Source organism: Papio anubis, chromosome 18 (genome assembly GCF_008728515.1).
Source record: "Papio anubis isolate 15944 chromosome 18, Panubis1.0, whole genome shotgun sequence".
Lineage (NCBI taxonomy): Eukaryota > Metazoa > Chordata > Mammalia > Primates > Cercopithecidae > Papio > Papio anubis.
Window position 1 is genome coordinate 72,331,189 of NC_044993.1, and position 18,607 is coordinate 72,349,795.

The 18,607-nt window shown below is 54.6% G+C and overlaps 1 protein-coding gene across 2 annotated transcripts; it reads left to right on the forward strand.

Annotated features, from left to right (window-relative positions):
- The first annotated feature begins 13,465 nt into the window (after nt 1-13,465).
- Nucleotides 13,466-17,968, forward strand: IGFALS (insulin like growth factor binding protein acid labile subunit). 2 transcript variants are annotated; one of them, XM_009195686.3, is made up of 2 exons: nt 13,466-13,947; nt 15,976-17,968. In XM_009195686.3, the coding sequence occupies exons 1-2, from the start codon at nt 13,851-13,853 to the stop codon at nt 17,775-17,777; spliced, it is 1,899 nt and encodes a 632-aa protein (XP_009193950.1). In that variant the 5' UTR covers nt 13,466-13,850; the 3' UTR covers nt 17,778-17,968. The 2 variants fall into 2 exon arrangements, with proteins under 2 accessions (XP_009193950.1, XP_003916392.1); XM_003916343.4 differs by lacking the exon at nt 13,466-13,947 and adding an exon at nt 14,242-14,751.
- Nucleotides 17,969-18,607: the final 639 nt, after the last annotated feature.

Genomic DNA, 18,607 nt, shown 5'->3' on the forward strand with positions numbered 1-18,607 from the left:
AAGCAGCCACCTGGGGAGTGCTCGGCCTGTGACCCCAGGAGAGCTAGGTGGGTGGCCACATGTCCTGCCTAGGCTCTGCGTATGCCTCACGGCAGAGGGTCTACGAGGGAAGGGCAGGAAGAGGCAACCCCTAGGGCTAATCTGAAACTTAAAAAATGTATGAGGGCTGGGCACGGTAGCTCATGCCTGTAATCCCAGCACTTTGGGAGGCTGAGGTGGGTGGATCACCTGAGGTCAGGAGATCGAGACCATCCTGGTCAACATGGTGAAACCCCATCTCTACCAAAAATACAAAAAAAAAAAAAAATTAGCCGGGCGTGGTGGCGGGCACCCGTAGTCTCAGCTACCGGGAGGCGGAGGCGCAGTAGAACTGCGCGGAACCTGGGAGGCAATGAGTCAGAAAGTCGAGATTGCTCTTACCGCACTCCAGCCTGGGCAAGAGAGCAAGACTCCATCTCAAAATAAATAAATAAATAAAAAAGTTACCTGGGCAGGGTGGTATGTAGCTGTAGTCCTAGCTACTCAGGAGGCTGAGGCAGGAGGATCGCCTGAGCCCGGGAGTCCAAGGCTGCAGTGAGCCTTGCTTGTGCCACTGCATTCTGACTTGGAGGACAGGGAGATCCTATCTCAAAGAAATTCACTCAATTCCAGCACAGTTGGAGTGGCATTTGCAGTCCATTCACAATGCTGCGCCCACCTCTCGCATGTTCTGAAACATTTGACTGATTCACTGACTGACCGATTGCCCTCTCAGTGCAGCTGTGAAGGGAGTGGGGCCCACACCCCCTCTGCACACCTGGTCCTGTAGATGGGCTCTTCTGAGTGGAGAGGCAGAGTGGCCCTGGGGACCTAGGAGCAAGCCTGGCCCGAGGCTTGTGGATTGAAGAGGAAGGCTGGCACTGTACTTCCAGACCACACGCATTGCCCATCCCCCCGGAGGGGTCACTGATCTGTTCTCAGACTCACAGACCCCTCTGGGATGCCGCCGAAGCCAGGTGTGTGTGAGGAGACAGGACACAGATTCCTTCTCCTGCTTTCTTCTCCCACTAACCCTACCCCAGTTCAAAGAGTTTGTTCTGTTTGTCAGCAAATATTCTTAGGCCAGAACCTTAAATGCTTCCATTCTATAACACTGTGCTCATTTGTAAACCAATAAGTAATTTTAACAGCCCTCTGTGGATGCAACAAATGCCTGACATCTGATCTTTTATTTTCTTGAGACAGGAGCTCTGTTGCCCAGGCTGGAGTGCCATGGCATAGTCTCAGCTCACTGCAGCCTCTGCCTCCTGGGCTCAAGTGATTCTCTTGCCTCAGCCTCCTGAGTAGCTAGGATTACAGGTGCAACCACCATGCACAGCTAAATTTTTGTATTTTTAGTAGAGACGGGGTTTTGCCATGTTGGCCAGGCTGGTCTTGAACTCCTGACCTCAGGTGATCCACCCGCCTCTGCCTCCCAAAGTGCTGGGATTACAGGTGTGAGCCACGGTGCCTGGCCCTGATGTCTGATCTGAATGGTAGGGGTGGTGGGGTAGGCAGTAGTTGTGGGAGTTGACAGTGCTTAGAGGGAAATTTATAGCTTTAACCACCTATGTAATAAAACGGGGTCTCAAATAAAAAACGTTTGGCTGGGCGTGGTGGCTCATGCCTGTAATCCCAGCATTTGGGGAGGCTGAGGCGGATGGATCATGAAGTCAGGAGATCGAGACCATCCTGGCTAACATAGTGAAACCCCATCTCTATTAAAAATAGAAATTAGCCGGGCATGGTGGCATGTGCCTGTTGTCCCAGCTACTCGGGAGGCTGAGGCGGGAGAATGGTGTGAACCTGGGAGGTGGAGCTTGCAGTGAGCTGAGATCGCGCCACTGCACTCCAGCCTGGGCGACAGAGCAAGACTCTGTCTTTTAAAAAAATAGTTGGCTTTGGCCGGGCTCAGTGGCTCATGCCTGTAATCCCAGCACTTTGGGAAGCCGAGGTGGGTGGATCACGTGAGGTCAGGAGTTTGAGACCAGCCTGGCCAACATGGAGAAACCCCATCTCTCCTAAAAATACAATTAGCTGGGCGTGGTGGCAGGCGCCTGTAATCCCAGCTACTGGGGAGGCTGAGGCAGGAGAATTGCTTGAACATGGGAGGCAGAGGTTGCAATGAGCCAAGATCATGCCATTGCACTCCAACCTGAGTGACAGTGAGACTTGGTCTCAAAAAAGAAAAAAAGTAGAATTCTACTTTCAGCTAGAAAGAAGAACAAATGAAACCTAAAGAAAGATTAGAGAGGAAATGAGTAAACTAGAAAGCAGAAAAACCAAAAGTTCCTTGAAAAGATCAACAAAATTGGCAAACTCTTAGCTAGACTGACTACCAGAAGCATGAAAGAGGGGACATCATCACCAATCTTACAGAAATGAACAGGCCTTGGAATACTGGGAAAACCAACCAACTAGGTGAAGCTGACAGACTCCCAGAGGGACACAAATCACTTACATTGACTCAGAAACAGAAAATCTGAATAGACCTAAAACAAGAAATTACAGTACTGAGAAGTCGTAAGTGTTCCTACAGGAGGCCTGTGCCCACAGGGCTGCCGCTGTGAATTGTCAGTAACACAACCATTCACAATCTTCAGAATGTGGCGGACGAGACACGCCCCCTGAGTCTAGGGGCTAAAGGCGGCGAAAGGCGTCATGATCCCCACCCCCACCCCACAGAACAATGTCCGTCATGAACACAGATGTAAAGATCCTTAACAAAATATTAGCAACCCAAACTCGGCAACCTCACACACCATGACCACGTGGTTTGTCACAGCAAAGTGAGGTTCTGTAACATCTACAAAGCACTTAAGGTCGTAAGCTTCATTAATAGAAAAACATATACCTGTAATCCCAGAACTTTGGGAGGCTGAGGTGGGCAGATTGCTTGAGCCCAGTTCAAGACTAGCCTGGGCAATATAGCGAAACCCTGTCTCTACCAAAATAAACCAAAAAGAAACCAAGAAGTAGCCAGGCATGGGAGCGCATGCTTACGGTCTCAGCTACTCCCAAGGCTGAAACCAGAGGATCATTTGAGCCCAGGAGGCGCAAGTTCAGTGAGCTGAGATCGAGCCACTGCACTCTAGCCTGGGAGACGGAGCCAGAGCCTGTTTCTAAAAAAAAAAAAAAAAAAGCACCCATGAGATCCATCTCAATCAATGCAGAAAAGCAGAGTACAAAAGTCCCACTCCTATTCCTGATAAAGAATCGCACAACCCGGGAAGAGAAGGGGACATCCCCAGCTAGAAAAGGCCGTCTGCATTAGGTTCCAGTCGCTGCTGGGATAGGTCACCACCACCTCAGTGATTTAAAACAACACAAGTTTAGGCCAGATGTGGTGGCTCACACCTGTCATCCCAACACTGTGGGAGGCTGAGGAGGGTGAATCACTTGAGGTCAGGAGTTCAAGACCAGCCTGGCCAACATGGCGAAACCCCGTGTCTACTAAAAATACAAAAATTAGCTGGGTGTGGTGCCGCATGCCTGTAATCCCAGCTACTTGGGAGGCTGAGACCAGAGAATTGCCTGAACCCAGGAGGTGGAGGTTGCAGTGACCTGAGATCGTGCCACTGTACTCCAGCCTGGGTGACAGAGCAATACTCCATCTCAAAAAAAAAAAAAAAAAAAACACCCGAGAACCAAAACACGAGTGTATCTTGCGGTTTGGAGGTCGGTAGTCTGACACGGGTCTCACGGGACTAAGAGGAAAGTGTGGGCAGGGCTGTGTTCCCCGCAGAGGCTCTGGGAGAGGTTCTATATCCCCATCCTTTCAAGAGGCACTCTTGGCTCGTGGCCCTTCCTGCCACCTTCAAAGCCAGCAACAGCAGGCCGAGTCCTCCATGCCTCAAGGCAACTCCTCCTCTGCTTTTAAGGACCATACGATTCCCTAGGTTCACCTGGAAAACCCAAGCTACTCCATTTTGGGGAACTGACCTGAAATTGGCACCTCCTCTGGGTGGTGTGGCCTCACATCATCCCAGGGCCCAGGGGTTAGAATGTGGCCATCTTTGCGGTGAGCACTATTCTGCCTCCCAAGCTGGTGGCGTAGTTCATGGTGGGTGACAATGGTTCCCTCTAAAGGCAGAACGAGGCGTTTAATAAGATGCTAAAAACAAAAAACAAAAAGAAAAAAACCACACATTGGGAAAAGTAAAAGTGTCTATTCATAGCACAAGGGTCCTCTACATAGCAAGGCCTACGGGACACACACAACTGGAACAGGGAAGTTCAGCCTCGGGATCCAGAGTTAACAGATTCATCACCTTTCTATAGACTATGAACAATCCACACAAAACTCAGATTCCAGTCACCAGCATCGAAACTAGAGCACACACTTAGGAACCACCTTGGTGAAGGAAACGGAAGATTTATACAGTGAAAATACAAGATACTTGCTGAGAAAAATGGAAAGACAATGCACATTCATTGGGTAGGAGACTCCTGTCACGATTTCTGTCTCCCCAAATGGGCCCATAGATCCCATGCAGTTCCTATTAAGATCCCAGCAGGGGCCGAGCGCGGTGGCTCACACATGTAATCCCAGTACTTTGGGAGGCCAAGGTGGGTGGATCACCTGAGGTCAGGAGTTCGAGACCAGCCTGGCCAACACGGTGAAACCCCATCTCTACTAAAAATACAAAAATTAGCCGGGCATGGTGGCTCACGCCTGTATTCCCAGCTACTCGGGAGGCTGAAGCAGGAGAATCACTTGAACCCAGGAGGTGGAGGTTGCAGTGAGCTGAGATCGTGCCACTGTACTCCAGCCTGGGTGACAAGAGCAAAACTCTGTCTCAAAAATCAAGTGTGACAGTAGTGTAAGGAAGGGTATGAAGAACAACAGATCAGAGTTTAGAATAAATCCTTGTATTCATGGCCGTCTGAATTTTCAACAAAAATGCCAAGACATTTCAACTGGGAAAAGGAGAGTCTAATAGATGGTGTTGGGACAATTAGGTATCTGTGGAAGAAGTGACTTGAGACCCTTCCTCATATCCTCATAAAGTAACTCAGAAGAGATCACAGTCCTAAATATAATAGCTGAAGCCACCAAACTTTCAGAAGCAGCTGTAGGAGAACATCTCTGTCATCTTGGGTTAGGCAAAGAGTTGTTAGAGAAAAAAAAATCAGTTGGAACTTGTCACAATGAAAAACTTTTGAACTTTAAAGAGACAACTGCCGGGCGCGGTGGCTCAAGCCTGTAATCCCAGCACTTTGGGAGGCCGAGACGGGCGGATCACGAGGTCAGGAGATCGAGACCATCCTGGCTAACACGGTGAAACCCCGTCTCTACTAAAAAATACAAAAAACTAGCCGGGCGCGGTGGCGGGCACCTGTAGTTCCAGCTACTCGGGAGGCCGAGGCAGGAGAATGGCGTGAACCCGGGAGGCGGAGCTTGCAGTGAGCTGAGATCCGGCCACTGCACTCCAGCCTGGGTGGCAGAGCGAGACTCCGTCTCAAAAAAAAAAAAAAAAAAAAAAAAAAAAAGATAACTTTTTTTTTTTCATTCTTTTTGAGATGAGGCTTTGCCCCGTTACCCAGGCTGGAGTGCAGTGGCGTGATCATGGCTCACTGCAGCCTCAAGCAATTCTCCAGCCCCAGCCTCAGCTTCCCGAGTAGCTGGGACCACAGGCGCATACCACCATGTGTGGCTAATTTTTGTATTTTTTGTATAGAGGTGGGGCCTTGCTATGTTGCCTAGGCCAGTCTTGAAATCTTGGGCTTAAGCAGCCCTCCAGCCTCAGCCTCCCAAAGTGCTGGGATTACAGATGTGAGCCACCACACTGGGCCAAAAGACAGCTTTAAAAAAAAAAAAAAAAATAGAGAAGCCACAGGCTGGGAAAAATATTTGCCAGTTTTTTTTCTTTTCCTTGTTGATCCACCACTGAGAGTTGTAAGTAATACACAAAGTCTTACACAACTCAAGAACATAACCCAATTAAAAATGGGTATCCCTCAGCTTTGTACATGTTAAAAAAATAAAAACAAAAAGCGTAACTTAGACTATGTCACCAAAGACTGACATTAGAATGGCCAATAAACACATGAAGAGGTTTGACATCACTAGTTAACAGAAAAACATGAGTGGGAATAGCTTACATGAACATACCAAATGCTGGTGAGGATGTGGGACAACTGAAACTCTCACTTTTGTGAAAAACAGTACATGTGGCTACGTCAGTCACACCTGGGCAATCCCCAGCAATTTTGGGACGCTTTCAAGGTGGGGCAGATCATCTGAGGTCAGGAGTTCGAGAGCAGCCAGGCCAACATGGTGAAACCCCGTCTCTTCGAAAAATAAAACAATTAGCTGGGCGTGGTGGTGGCGCATGTAATTCAGCTACTCCAGGAGGCTGAGGCAGGAGAATTGCTTGAACCTGCGGGAGGTGGAAGCTGCAGTCAAGATTGTGCCACCGCACTCCAGCCTGGGTGATAAGAGGATTCTGTCTCTTTAAAAAAGTGGCCGGGCGCAGTGCCTCAAGCCTGTAATCCCAGCACTTTGGGAGGCCGAGACGTGGCAGAACGGGCGTCAGGAGATCGACCATCCCATAACACGGCAAACCCCGCTCTTACCAAAACACAAAAAAATTAGCCGGGCGAGGCGCTCTGGTCCCAGCCACTGGGAGGCTGAGGCAGGAGAATAATGGACCTGGGAGGCTGAGCTTGCAGTGAGCCGAGATCTGGCCACCGCACTCCAGCCTGGCGACAGAGCGAGACTCCGCCCCAAAAAAAAAAAAAAAAAAAAAAAAAAAAAAGTAAAAAAAGTATGCCCACACTGGAAAAGTTTTTAAAAAGAGATACAACGCTATGAACCAGCAACTCCACTCCTAAGACTGTACCCACGAAAAATGAAACCTGTGTCCAAAGACTTGCATACAAATAGAGTACCATTTTTCACAGTATCCCCAAATGGAAACAGCCTAAGCCTCCAGCAACTAAGGAGGAGCTGTGGAATGTTTGAGGCACAGAGCAGGCATCACCATTGTAAAGCACGAAGCATTGCTCCATGTCACGGCATGGACGAGCCTCCAAAACACTGCATCCAGGGAAGAAACCAGATGCAGAGCACGCGGCTCATGTGGGAAAGGCGGAGGGCAGCGCCTGGCCGCACAGCATGCATTTCCTGTCACCGACTGCACACTGACAGCGAGGGAATTCTGTGCTCTGTAAATTATAAATCAACAAAACTGTTTTAGAAACAGAATCGTAGGGTAAAGAGAACACATTACTTCATACTTAGTTATCCCAACCTGTCTAGAAAACAATTCCAGCCCTGACAAACAGCAAATGAAATTGAGGAGGGAAAATGATAATGCATAATAGTATCAAAAGCAACAATCATATAGGAAAAGAACCTAAAAAAATACATTCAAGAGCACATCGTAGAAAATCTACAAAAACGTGAGAGACACGAGTCCTCGGTAAAGGAGGAAATACCGCATGTCCCCAGGGTGGAAGACTCAGTGCTGGAAGACATCACAGACTGCAGCGCCACGCAGAATTTGGTTTGGTTTTAGAGACTCAACAGCTGCTTCCAAGGTTTATATGGAAACACATAGGACTAGGAAGAGCCAAGATGCTCTTGAAGAATGAGGTCCTACTCTTACCAGAGAATTCTGAAAAAAAAAAATGACAGAGACCCCATCTCTATAAAAATAAAATTTGGCCTCGGGCGCTGCGGCTTAAGCCTGTAATCCCAGCACTTTGGGAGGCCGAGATGGGCTGGATCAATGCAGGTCGAGATCGAGACCATCCTGGCTTAACACGTGAAACCCCGCCTCTACTAAAAAAATACAAAAACTAGCCGGGCGAGGTGGTGGGTTTCGTGGTCCCAGCTACTCGGGAGGCTGAGGCAGGAGAATGGCGCGAACCCGTGAGGCGGAGCTTGCAGTGAGCCGAGATCCGCCATCAACGCACCTCCAGCCTGGGCTGGCTGGTGAGCCAGACTCCATCTCAAAAAAAAAAAAAAAGAAAAGAAATACAAAAAAACTAGCTGGCGAGGTGGCGGGCGCCTGTAGTCCCAGCTACTCGGGAGGTTTGAGGCCGGAGAATGCATGCAAACCCGAGGCGGAGCTTGCAGTGAGCTGATCCGCCACTGCACTCCAGTCTGGGTGACAGAGCTGCAGACTCCATCTCAAAAAAAAAAAATAATAATAAAATAAAAAATAAATAAATAAATAAATAAATAAAAATTAGCTGAGGATGGTGGCACACACCACTGTAAGTCCCAGCTACTTGGGAGGGTGATGTGGGAGGATCACCTGAGCCTGGGAGGTTGAGGCTGCAGTGAGCCAAGATGGCACCACTGCACTCCAGCCTGGGAAACAGAGCAAGACCATGTCCCCAAAAAGAAAGAAAGAAAAACTCCAGCTTACCACGAAGTCACCACTGTGCAGAGAGCGTGGCAGTGGACAGACAGACGGACCACGAATCCAGAAAGGGGCCCAGGCTTAGATGGGCTTGGTTTATGATGGGCAGTGACAGCCCTTCCACTAAACAGCACAGAGGCTGATGGTAACCCCCACATGGGAACAGTTAACCCTGAGCCTGGCCTTTCCCTCTTAGGAGGCTGATTAGAAGGGAAAACAGGACAGTGTCTGCACAAAATAGTACTTGAAACCATAAAAATAAGATAGAGGACATTAAGAATTTTGCCATTTTCCCATCTGTATTAGTCCATTCTCACATTGCTATAATGGACTGCCTGAGAGTGGGCAATTTATAAAGAAAAGAGGTTTAACTGACTCGCAGTTCTGCAAGGCGGGCGAGGCCCCAGGAAACTTATAATCATGGTGGGAAAAGAGGCAAACAAGCTCTTCTTCTCATGGCAGCAGGAGAGAGAGAAATGAGTGCCCAGTGAAGGGGGAAGCCGCTTATAAAACCATCAGCTCTCATGAGAACTCACTCTCAAGAGAACAGGACGGAGGGAACCAAGCCCCTGATTCAGCTGTCTCCACCGGGTCCCTCTCACACGTGTGGGGATTATGGGAACTACAATTCAAGATGAGATTTGGGTGGGGACACAGCCAAACCATATCATCCCGCCCCGGCCCCTCCTAAACCTCATATCCTCACAATTCAAAACACAATCATGCCCTTCCAGCCGTCCCCCAAAGTCTTAACTCATTCCAGCATTAATCCAAAAGTCCAAGTCCAAAGTCTCATCTGAGACAAGGCAAGTCCCTTCTGCCTATAAGCCTGTAAAATCAAAGGTGCAGGCATTCGGTAAATACATCCATTCCAAATGGGAGAAGTTGGCCAAAACAAAGGGGGCCAACTTTGCAAGTCCGAAATCCAACAGGGCAGTCAAATCTTAAAGCTACAAAATGATCTCCTGTGACTCCATGTCTCACATCCAGATCACACTGATGCAAGAGGTGGGTTCCCAAGGCCTCGGGCAGCTCCACCCCTGTGACTTTGCAGGGTACAGCCCCCCTCCCAGCTGCTGTCACAGGCTCATGTCAAGTGTCTGTGGCTTTTCCAGGTGCATGGTGCAAGCTGTTGTCAGTGGATCTACCATTCTGGGGTCTGGAGGATGGTGGCCCTTTTCTCACAGCTCCACTAGGCAGTGCCCCAGTAGGGACTCTGCGGGGGATCCAACCCCACATTTCCCTTCCGTATTGCCCTAGCAGAGGTTCTCTGTGAAGACTCTGCCCCTGCAGCACACTTCTGCCTGGAAATCCAAGTGTTCCTATACAGCCTCTGAAATCTAGGCAGAGGTTCCCAAACCTGATTTTTTTTTTTTATGGTGTCTCGCTCTGTCACCCAGGCTGGAGTGCAGTGGCATGATCTTGGCTCACTGCAACTTCCGCCTCCCAGGTTCAAGTGATCCTCCCACCTCAGCCTCCCAAGTAGCGGGGACTACAGGTGCGCATCACCACGCTTGACTAATTTTTGTATTTTCAGTAGAGACAGGGTTTCACCATGTTGGCCAGGCTGGTTTCAAACTCCTGACCTCAGGTGAACTACCTGCCTCAGCCTCCCAAAGTGCTGCTGGGATTACAGGTGTGAGCCACTGCACCCAGCTCCCAAACCTCAATTCTTGACTTCTGGGCATCTGCAGGCCCAACACCACCTGGAAACTGCCAAGGCTTGGGGCTTGCACCCTCTGAAGCAACAGTCTGAGCTGCACCTTGGCTCCCTTTCGCCATGGCTGGGAGGCAGGGCACCCAAGAGTGCACAAAGCAGCAAGGCCCTGGGCCCCGTCCGCTAAACCATTTTTATCCTCCTAGGCCTCGGGACCTGTGATGGGAGGGGCTGCCCTGAAGACCTCTGACATGCCTTGGAGACATTTTCCCCACTGTCTTTGTGATTAACATTTGGCTCCGTGTTACGCAAATTTCTGCAGCCAGCTTAAATTTCTCCTCAGAAAACGGGCTTTTGTATGGCATCACCATGCTGCAAATTTTTCAGCCTTTTATGGTTCGCTTCCGTTTTAAACTAAAGTTCCCATTCCAAACCATATCTTTGTGAATACATAAAACCAAATGCTTTTAACACAGCACCCAGGTCACCTTTCGAACACGTTGCTGCTTAGAAATTTCTTTCACTGGTTGGGTGCAGTGGCTCATGCCTGTAATCCCAGCATTTTGGGAGGCCAAGGTGGGCAGATCACAAAGTCAGGCGATCAAGACCCTCCTGGCCGACATGGTGAAACCCTGTCTCTACTAAAAATACAAAAATTAGCTGGGTGTGATGGTGCACTTCTGTAGTTCCAGCTGCTCAGGGGGCTGAGACAGGAGAATTGCTTGAACATGGGAGGCAGCAGTTGCAGTGAGCCGAGATCACGCCACTGCACTCCAGCCTGGGTGACAAAGCGAGACTCCATCTCAAAAACAAAAAAAAAGGAATTTCTTTCACCAGATGCCCTAAATCATCTCTCTCAAGTTCAAAGTTCCACACATCTCTAGGGCAGAGGCAACATGCTACCAGTCTCTGCTAAAGCACAGCAAGAGTCACCTTTATTCCAGTTTCCAACAAGTTCCTCCTCTCAGAGACCACCTCAGCCTGGACTTTGTTGGCCATATCACTATCAGCATTTTGGTCAAAGGCATTCAAGTCTGGGAAGTGCCAAACTTTCCCACATCTTCCTGTCCTCTTCTGAGCCCTCCAAATGGTTCCAACCTCTGCCTGTTACCCAGTTCCAAAGTCACTTCCACATTTTTGGGTATCTTTACAGCAGTGTCCCGCTGTAAGAATAATTATTACAGTAATAATTTACTATATTAGTCTTTTCTCACACTGCTGATAGACATACCTAAGACTGGGTAATTTATAAAGGAAAGAGGTTTAATGGACTCACAGTTCCACATGGTTGGGGAGGCCTCACAATCATGTCGGAAGGCACAGGGTCTTACATGGCAGCAGGCGAGAGCGCATCTGCAGGGGAACTCCCATTTGTAAAACCATCAGGTCTCACGAGACTTACTCACTACCCACAACAGTATAGGGAAAACGTCCCCCATGATTCAGTTATTTCCACCAGGCCCTGCCCTTCACACGTGGGAATTATTATAATTCAAGGTGAGATTTGGGTGGGAACACAGTCAAACCGTATCACCATCTTTGTTGTTGGTATTTGAGGAATCGAGCTCAACGTTTAAGGGACATCGTCTTTTTTTTTTTTTTTTTTTTTTTGAGTCTGTTTCTCTTTCTGTCGTCCACTGGTATGATCTCAGCTCACTGCAACCTCCACCTCCCAGGTTTAAGTGATTCTCCTGCCTCAGCCTCCTGAATAGCTGGAATTACAGGCGTGTGCTACCATGCCTGGCTAATTTTTGTATTTTTAGTAGAGACGGGGTTTCACCATGTTGGTCAGGCTGGTTTTGAACTCCTGACCTTGTGATCCACCTGCCTCGACCTCTCAAAGTGCTGGGATTACAGGCGTGAGCCACCGTACCTGGCCAGAACATCGTCTTAATTAAAATTAAGAACTCTCACCAGGTCAGGGGCTCACGTCTGTAATCCCAGCACTTTGGGAGGCCAAGGCAGGCAAATCATCTGAGGTCGGGAGTTTGAGACCAGCCTGACCAACATAGAGAAACCTCATCTCTACTAAAAATACAAAATTAGGGGCTGGGCATGGTGGTCCACGCCTGTAATCCCAGCACTTTGGGAGGCTGAGGTGGGTGAATCACGAGGTCAGGAGTTCGAGACCACCTTGGCCAACATGGTGAAACCCTGTGTCTACTAAAAATACAACAAATTAGCTGGGCTTAGTGGCGGGTACCTGTAATCCCAGCTACTTGGGAGGCTGAGGCAGAAGACTCGGTTGAACCTGGGAGGCAGAGGTTGCAGTGAGCTGAGATCATGCCACTGGTCTCCAGCCCTGGCGACAGAGTGAGACTCTGTCTCAAAAAATAAATAAATAAAATAAAATAAAAATTAGGCAGGCGTGGTGGCTCATGCCTGCAATCTCAGTACTCGGGAGGCTGAGGCAGAAGAATTGCCTGAACCCGGGAGGCGGAGGTTGCAGTGAGCCGAGATGGCGCCACTGCACTCCAGCCTGGGCAACAAGAACGAAACTCCATCTCAAAAACAAACAAACAAAAAACTCAGAATCCTAGTGAGAAGATGGAAAGGCCACACAGTGTGACAGAGACCACCGGCCACACCCCTGACAGGTGTGCGTGCAGAAAGCTTTTGGTCTTCCTTGTGTCTTGCAAATCAGAAATCAGCCAGCTAACTAGAAAATTGGCAAGATACGGCAACCAGCAGTGGCCAAGGCCGGATGACCCTGCGGCCGTGTGCTAGAGAAGATGCTGGGTCTCCCCGGTGGCGGTCACCATCCGCTTGCCAACGGCCTGAGTGTGGACAGGTGTGCGCCCACAGGATGCGGAGTCATAGGACTCACTGGCACTGCTGGAAACAGTGAGGGACAGGGACAGATGCATTCCAGGATCTGACCTAGACATGGCGTCACCTCCCTCCGGTCCTGTCCTACGGAAAGCCAGGCTCTGCGCAGCCTGAACACAGGAGCCTGGGAGGCCACCGGCCTTGAGCCAGAACAGGCCACAGGGGCAGTGCGGCCATCGGGGGTGGTGGCAGTGATGGGGGCCTCTGGAACTCAGTGGGCTGAATGTGTGTGTAGGCCTCGGTGTTACCACAGGAATCAGAGGCCTGGAGCCCCCTTACCAGCTGCCACAACCCCGGTGAGGCTCCGCCTGCCCACGACGCTCGGCCTCTCCCAAAGGAGGAGAACAGGGACAGATTCTCCCTTCCCACCTGGAGTGTGCAGGGCTCCCAGGTGTGGTGCATGGCCTGACACAGGCCAGGGGCCCCCACACCCGGACTTCTCCTGAGAAGAGGCCGCCCAGGTCCACTGGCCCCAGGCCCCTGCTGAGTCCGCGTTTTCTGCTGAGTAAACGGATCGTGGGTTTTTCTGGGTGTGGACTTTCTCCCCGTGGATCTATAATTTCTCAGAAGAGGAGCCGAGACGCCACCTGGAAAATGATCAATTCTTGATAAAGGGAAGACGATGACAGTGGGCCGGCGGCTTCCCACAGCTCTGCACGGGGCCCGCCAGGTGAGGCCGGAGCCGCGGACGGGGTAGGGCCTGGAGAGCTTTGGTCTCCTCCAGCCCCGGCTCTGCCTCCACCTGCGCCCCTCCCGGCCGCTTCCCTGAACGCTTTCCCACTGCCGAGGGACTGGTGGGCAGGCCCCGCTGACAGCCAGAGGAGGGGCCAGCAGGGACCTGGAGAGGAGGGGCTGCAGCGGCTCAGGCCCTGGTGGAGACAGCGACTGACTGGGAAGTGGTCTGAGCAGGTGGAGGGGAACGAGGGGCCGCTGGAGGCAGGTGGAGACGGAGCCCAGGGGTGGCCTCGGACATGGCTGGGCACACATTCCTGTGGCCTCTCTGCACACAAGCGGTGACTGTGGGCCGGCCAGGCCCTCACCAGAGCCTTGGGGCACAGCAAGGGGCAGGTGAGGCTTGTCTGGGGCATAAGACCTGGCTCCCATGGCCAGGCCACCCCCACACTTTCCCCGAGGATGGTGCAGGGCAAAAGCAAACAGGCGCTTGCAGCCCTGCCAGGCATTCCTAGAAGAGGCTGGGGGCGGGGCAGTGGCCAGACACCAGCGCCCGTAAGGTCACGGGAGAGGTGGAGCGAGTTTGGGCCCTGGACAGCACCATCGGCCTGAAGAACAAATGGCAGCTCCCACCCAGGCTTTAGGGAACCCCCGGGAGGGCGGGTGGATGACTGGGTGGGGCACGGGGAAGGGGAGGCAGCCCCTGAGCCCCACATGGCTGGCTGCTCAGGCCAGGGGTGGGGTCAAGACCCCAGGAGCTGCCCGAGGGGCACCCTGCCCGCAACAGGAGCTGGTAAAGTCCTGGGCTCCCCAAACCTGCCTCAAGCCCCAGCCTCTCCCAGGTTGCTGCAAGGGGTCCCCACCCCAACCTCGCTGCCCAGCCCTCCCCCGTCAGCCCTGCACAGGGCCCGGGCACTGGCCATCAGCCCCCAGGGCCACATCACAGCCCACCTCGGACCCCGACAGAAGCTCCCTCACCCCCTGCACTGTCTGCACCCCAGGGCTCCGGGCCGATACCGGCTGCCCGGCACGAGGGGGTTAACAGAGCCAGGGCCAGCTGGGTTGGGTCAGCCAGGTGACAGGCGCGGGCTGCCCCGCAGTGGGGAAATCCAGAGGGCAGGGGTGGCCGGCGCAGCAGACGTACCCTCCCTTGCTGCCTGCCTGTGGCCTGCTCTGCACGCGGGATGGCCCTGAGGAAAGGTGAGGCCCCCAAGCGCCCCGCCACCTGCTCTGGGGGTGGCCAGTCCGTGACCCTGAGCCCATTGGGGAGAGGCTAGGGGTGACCCCCAGGAAGTCCCCCCCAGGGACTGGGGAGCCCACAGTCAGAAATGCATCTGCTGGGGTTGGCAGGGAGATGCAGCTGTGCCTGGCACCAGAGGGTCTGTGTCCTGTCCTTCACCCTAAGGACACTGGCGGCAGCGCAGGGGAGGAGGACCAGGCACAGGCCGGAGCCTTCAGCCCCCAGAACAGCGGGCACAGCAACGGGAGGTGCCCCTCACAGCCTGCGTCGTGGGCCCAGCCCAGGCAGGAGATGTTGGCTCACACCCCACTGTCTCTGTGGGGTGACCCCTTGCGGCTTTGGCCACCCCCAAGCCTGAGCTGAGCTCAGAGCTGGCTCAGGCCACCCCCAACCCATCACGGCAGAAGGGCGGTCGGGGGACCCCACCTCGCTGTCCCTGCCACCATCCCAGTGATTCCATACCCTCTGAGGATGCGGGGGCTGTACAGGGGAGGTTTTGAGTCATCACTGCTTGGGAGGCTGCTGGCCGGGTCTGTGAGGCCTGTGGACCCTTGTCCTGAAAGGCAATGTGAGCCTCGGTGACTGACGGTCCGGGGTTCCTACCTGTCGCCCAACAGCGGTGCCCCGGTCCCCCCCCACAGCACCCAAGACCTGGATGCAGGCAGGTGAGACCCCGCTGAGGGGACCTAACTGGGGCACGAGGTGCCCAGCTCACTGTCCAGCCTCTTACGGCAGTGAGTGAGTGCCCACCCAGACCTACTCCAGAATGTTCGGAAAATGGCCGGACCTTGGCCAATGGCTCAGTTCCCTCCCCTTCCTCTAGGCCAACGTGGCAGCCTGGCCTGGCTCAATTGCCTGCCTTGGGGCTGCGGCTGCCACATGCCAGACAGCCCGAGACCCAGCCTAGCCGAGCCCACGTGGCCTGCGCAGAGCTAGAGAGCCAAGCCCTCAGCGTCTGTGCAGCGGGGCGGGGCGGGGCGGCCACTCCTCTGTCCCATGGGGTGGGGAGCGCAGCGTCAGCTTTTGGGCCGGAGGACCTGTGGGGCTCACCAGCTTCTTCGCATCTCAGCGGATGACCTCGAGCCTCAGTTCACACCTGAGCACCGCTTCCGGCTGTGCTGGTATCAGGCTCAACTCAGGCAGAGCCCTCCTCGGGCCGCCTCCCCAAGCCTCTCCCCCCGCAGGAGGCCTGGCCTTGGCGCTGCTGCTGCTGTCCTGGGTGGCACTCGGCCCCCGCAGCCTGGAGGGAGCAGAGCCCGGAACGCCGGGGGAAGCCGAAGGCCCAGCGTGCCCGGCCACCTGTGCCTGCAGCTACGATGACGAGGTGAATGAGCTCAGCGTCTTCTGCAGCTCCAGGAACCTCACGCGCCTGCCTGACGGGATCCCGGGCGGCACCCAAGCCCTGTGGTTGGACAGCAACAACCTCTCGTCCATCCCCCCGGCGGCTTTCCGGAACCTCTCCAGCCTGGCCTTCCTCAACTTGCAGGGCGGCCAGCTGGGCAGCCTGGAGCCGCAGGCACTGCTGGGCCTGGAGAACCTGTGCCACCTGCACTTGGAGCGGAACCAGCTGCGCAGCCTGGCGGTCGGCACCTTTGCGTACACACCCGCGCTGGCCTTGCTGGGCCTCAGCAACAACCGCCTGAGCAGGCTGGAGGACGGGCTCTTTGAGGGCCTCGGCAACCTCTGGGACCTCAACCTTGGCTGGAATAGCCTGGCCGTGCTCCCCGATGCGGCGTTCCGTGGTCTGGGCGGCCTGCGCGAGCTGGTGCTGGCGGGCAACAGGCTGGCCTACCTGCAGCCCGCACTCTTCAGCGGCCTGGCCGAGCTCCGGGAGCTGGACCTGAGCAGGAACGCGCTGCGGGCCATCAAGGCCAACGTGTTCGCGCAGCTGCCCCGGCTCCAGAAGCTCTACCTGGACCGCAACCTCATCGCTGCCGTGGCCCCGGGCGCCTTCCTGGGCCTGAAGGCGCTGCGATGGCTGGACCTGTCCCACAACCGCGTGGCTGGTCTCCTGGAGGACACGTTCCCCGGCCTGCTGGGCCTGCGCGTGCTGCGGCTGTCCCACAACGCCATCGCCAGCCTGCGGCCCCGCACCTTCGAGGACCTGCACTTTCTGGAGGAGCTGCAGCTGGGCCACAACCGCATCCGGCAGCTGGCCGAGCGCAGCTTTGAGGGCCTGGGGCAACTTGAGGTGCTCACGCTGGACCACAACCAGCTCCAGGAGGTCAAGGTGGGCGCCTTCCTTGGCCTCACCAACGTGGCGGTCATGAACCTCTCTGGGAACTGTCTCCGGAACCTTCCGGAGCAGGTGTTCCGGGGCCTGGGCAAGCTGCACAGCCTGCACCTGGAGGGCAGCTGCCTGGGCCGCATCCACCCACACACCTTCGCCGGCCTTTCGGGGCTCCGCCGCCTCTTCCTCAAGGACAACGGCCTCGTTGGCATTGAGGAGCAGAGCCTGTGGGGGCTGGCGGAGCTGCTGGAGCTCGACCTGACCTCCAACCAGCTCACGCACCTGCCCCACCAGCTCTTCCAGGGCCTGGGCAAGCTGGAGTACCTGCTGCTCTCCCACAACCGCCTGGCGGAGCTGCCGGCAGATGCCCTGGGCCCCCTGCAGCGGGCCTTCTGGCTAGACGTCTCGCACAACCGCCTGGAGGCGTTGCCCGGCAGCCTCTTGGCATCGCTGGGGCGGCTGCGTTACCTCAACCTCAGGAACAACTCACTGCGGACCTTCACGCCGCAGCCCCCTGGCCTGGAGCGCCTGTGGCTGGAGGGTAACCCCTGGGACTGCAGCTGCCCCCTCAAGGCGCTGCGGGACTTTGCCCTGCAGAACCCCAGTGCCGTGCCCCGCTTCGTCCAGGCCATCTGTGAGGGGGACGACTGCCAACCCCCCGTGTACACCTACAACAACATCACCTGCGCCAGCCCGCCCGAGGTCGCGGGGCTCGACCTGCGGGACCTCGGCGAGGCCCACTTCGCTCCCTGCTGACCAGGGTCCCGGACTCGGGCCCCCGCCTGGCTCACCCTGTGCTGGGGACAGGTCCTCAGCGTCCTCAGGGGCCTGGCAGGCACGCGGCCCCACGCCGTGCACTTGCTGAAAGACACAAGGGCCTGACTGGGGTGGAAGGCAGGGCGGCCCCCAGCTGTCATCAATTAAAGGCAAAAGCAATTGAATCTTAACAGGCACAGTGCGTGACTGCGAGCATGAAGCCAGGGAAGGGGGCTGGGTGCACGGTGCACAGCTGTGGTCTCAGAGCTTTGGGAAGCCGAGGCGGGTGGATCGCTTGAGCCCAGGAATTCAAGAGACCGGCCTGGGCAACACAAGAGAGACCCCATCTCTACAAAAAAAAAAAAAAAAAAAAATTAGCCGAGCATGGCAGCCCATGCCTGTGATCCTAGGGAGGTTGAGGCAGGAGGATCGCTGCAGCCCGGGAGGTAGAGGCTGCCGTGAGCCGAGATTGCGCCACCGCATTCCAGCCTGGGCGGCAGAGCGAGACCCTGTCTGAAAAGAAACCACCTGGCTCGGGGGCGGGGGGACAGCGTTGCCTGGGGCGCGCCTTGGTCTCCTCGCCTCTGTCCTGCCCGGCTCAGCCACGCCCAGGGCCCCCGTCCGGATCCTGCCCTGCCACCGCCCTGGCCAACTGCCCCCGACCTGTGTGTCTTCCTGGTCCCTGCAGCTGCCCCTCGGGCTCCCTGCAGGACGTCCCCCAGGAATGATGACACCAACTCAAATCCCCGGGAGCTCTGCGTATCACCCCTCCTCTTCGAGGCATCGCCCTGAGGACCAGGCAGTGTCCCGAGGGGCGTGGTCCAGGCAGC

What these genes read in the sequence shown, in the direction of transcription:
- IGFALS (XM_009195686.3), top strand. Translation starts at nt 13,851, where the DNA reads ATGGCTGGGCACACATTCCTGTGGCCTCTCTGCACACAAGCGGTGACT. An exon ending in TGGGGCACAGCAAGGGGCAG is followed by an intron (nt 13,948 to 15,975) that starts GTGAGGCTTGTC and finishes CTCCCCCCGCAG; the next exon opens with GAGGCCTGGCCTTGGCGCTG.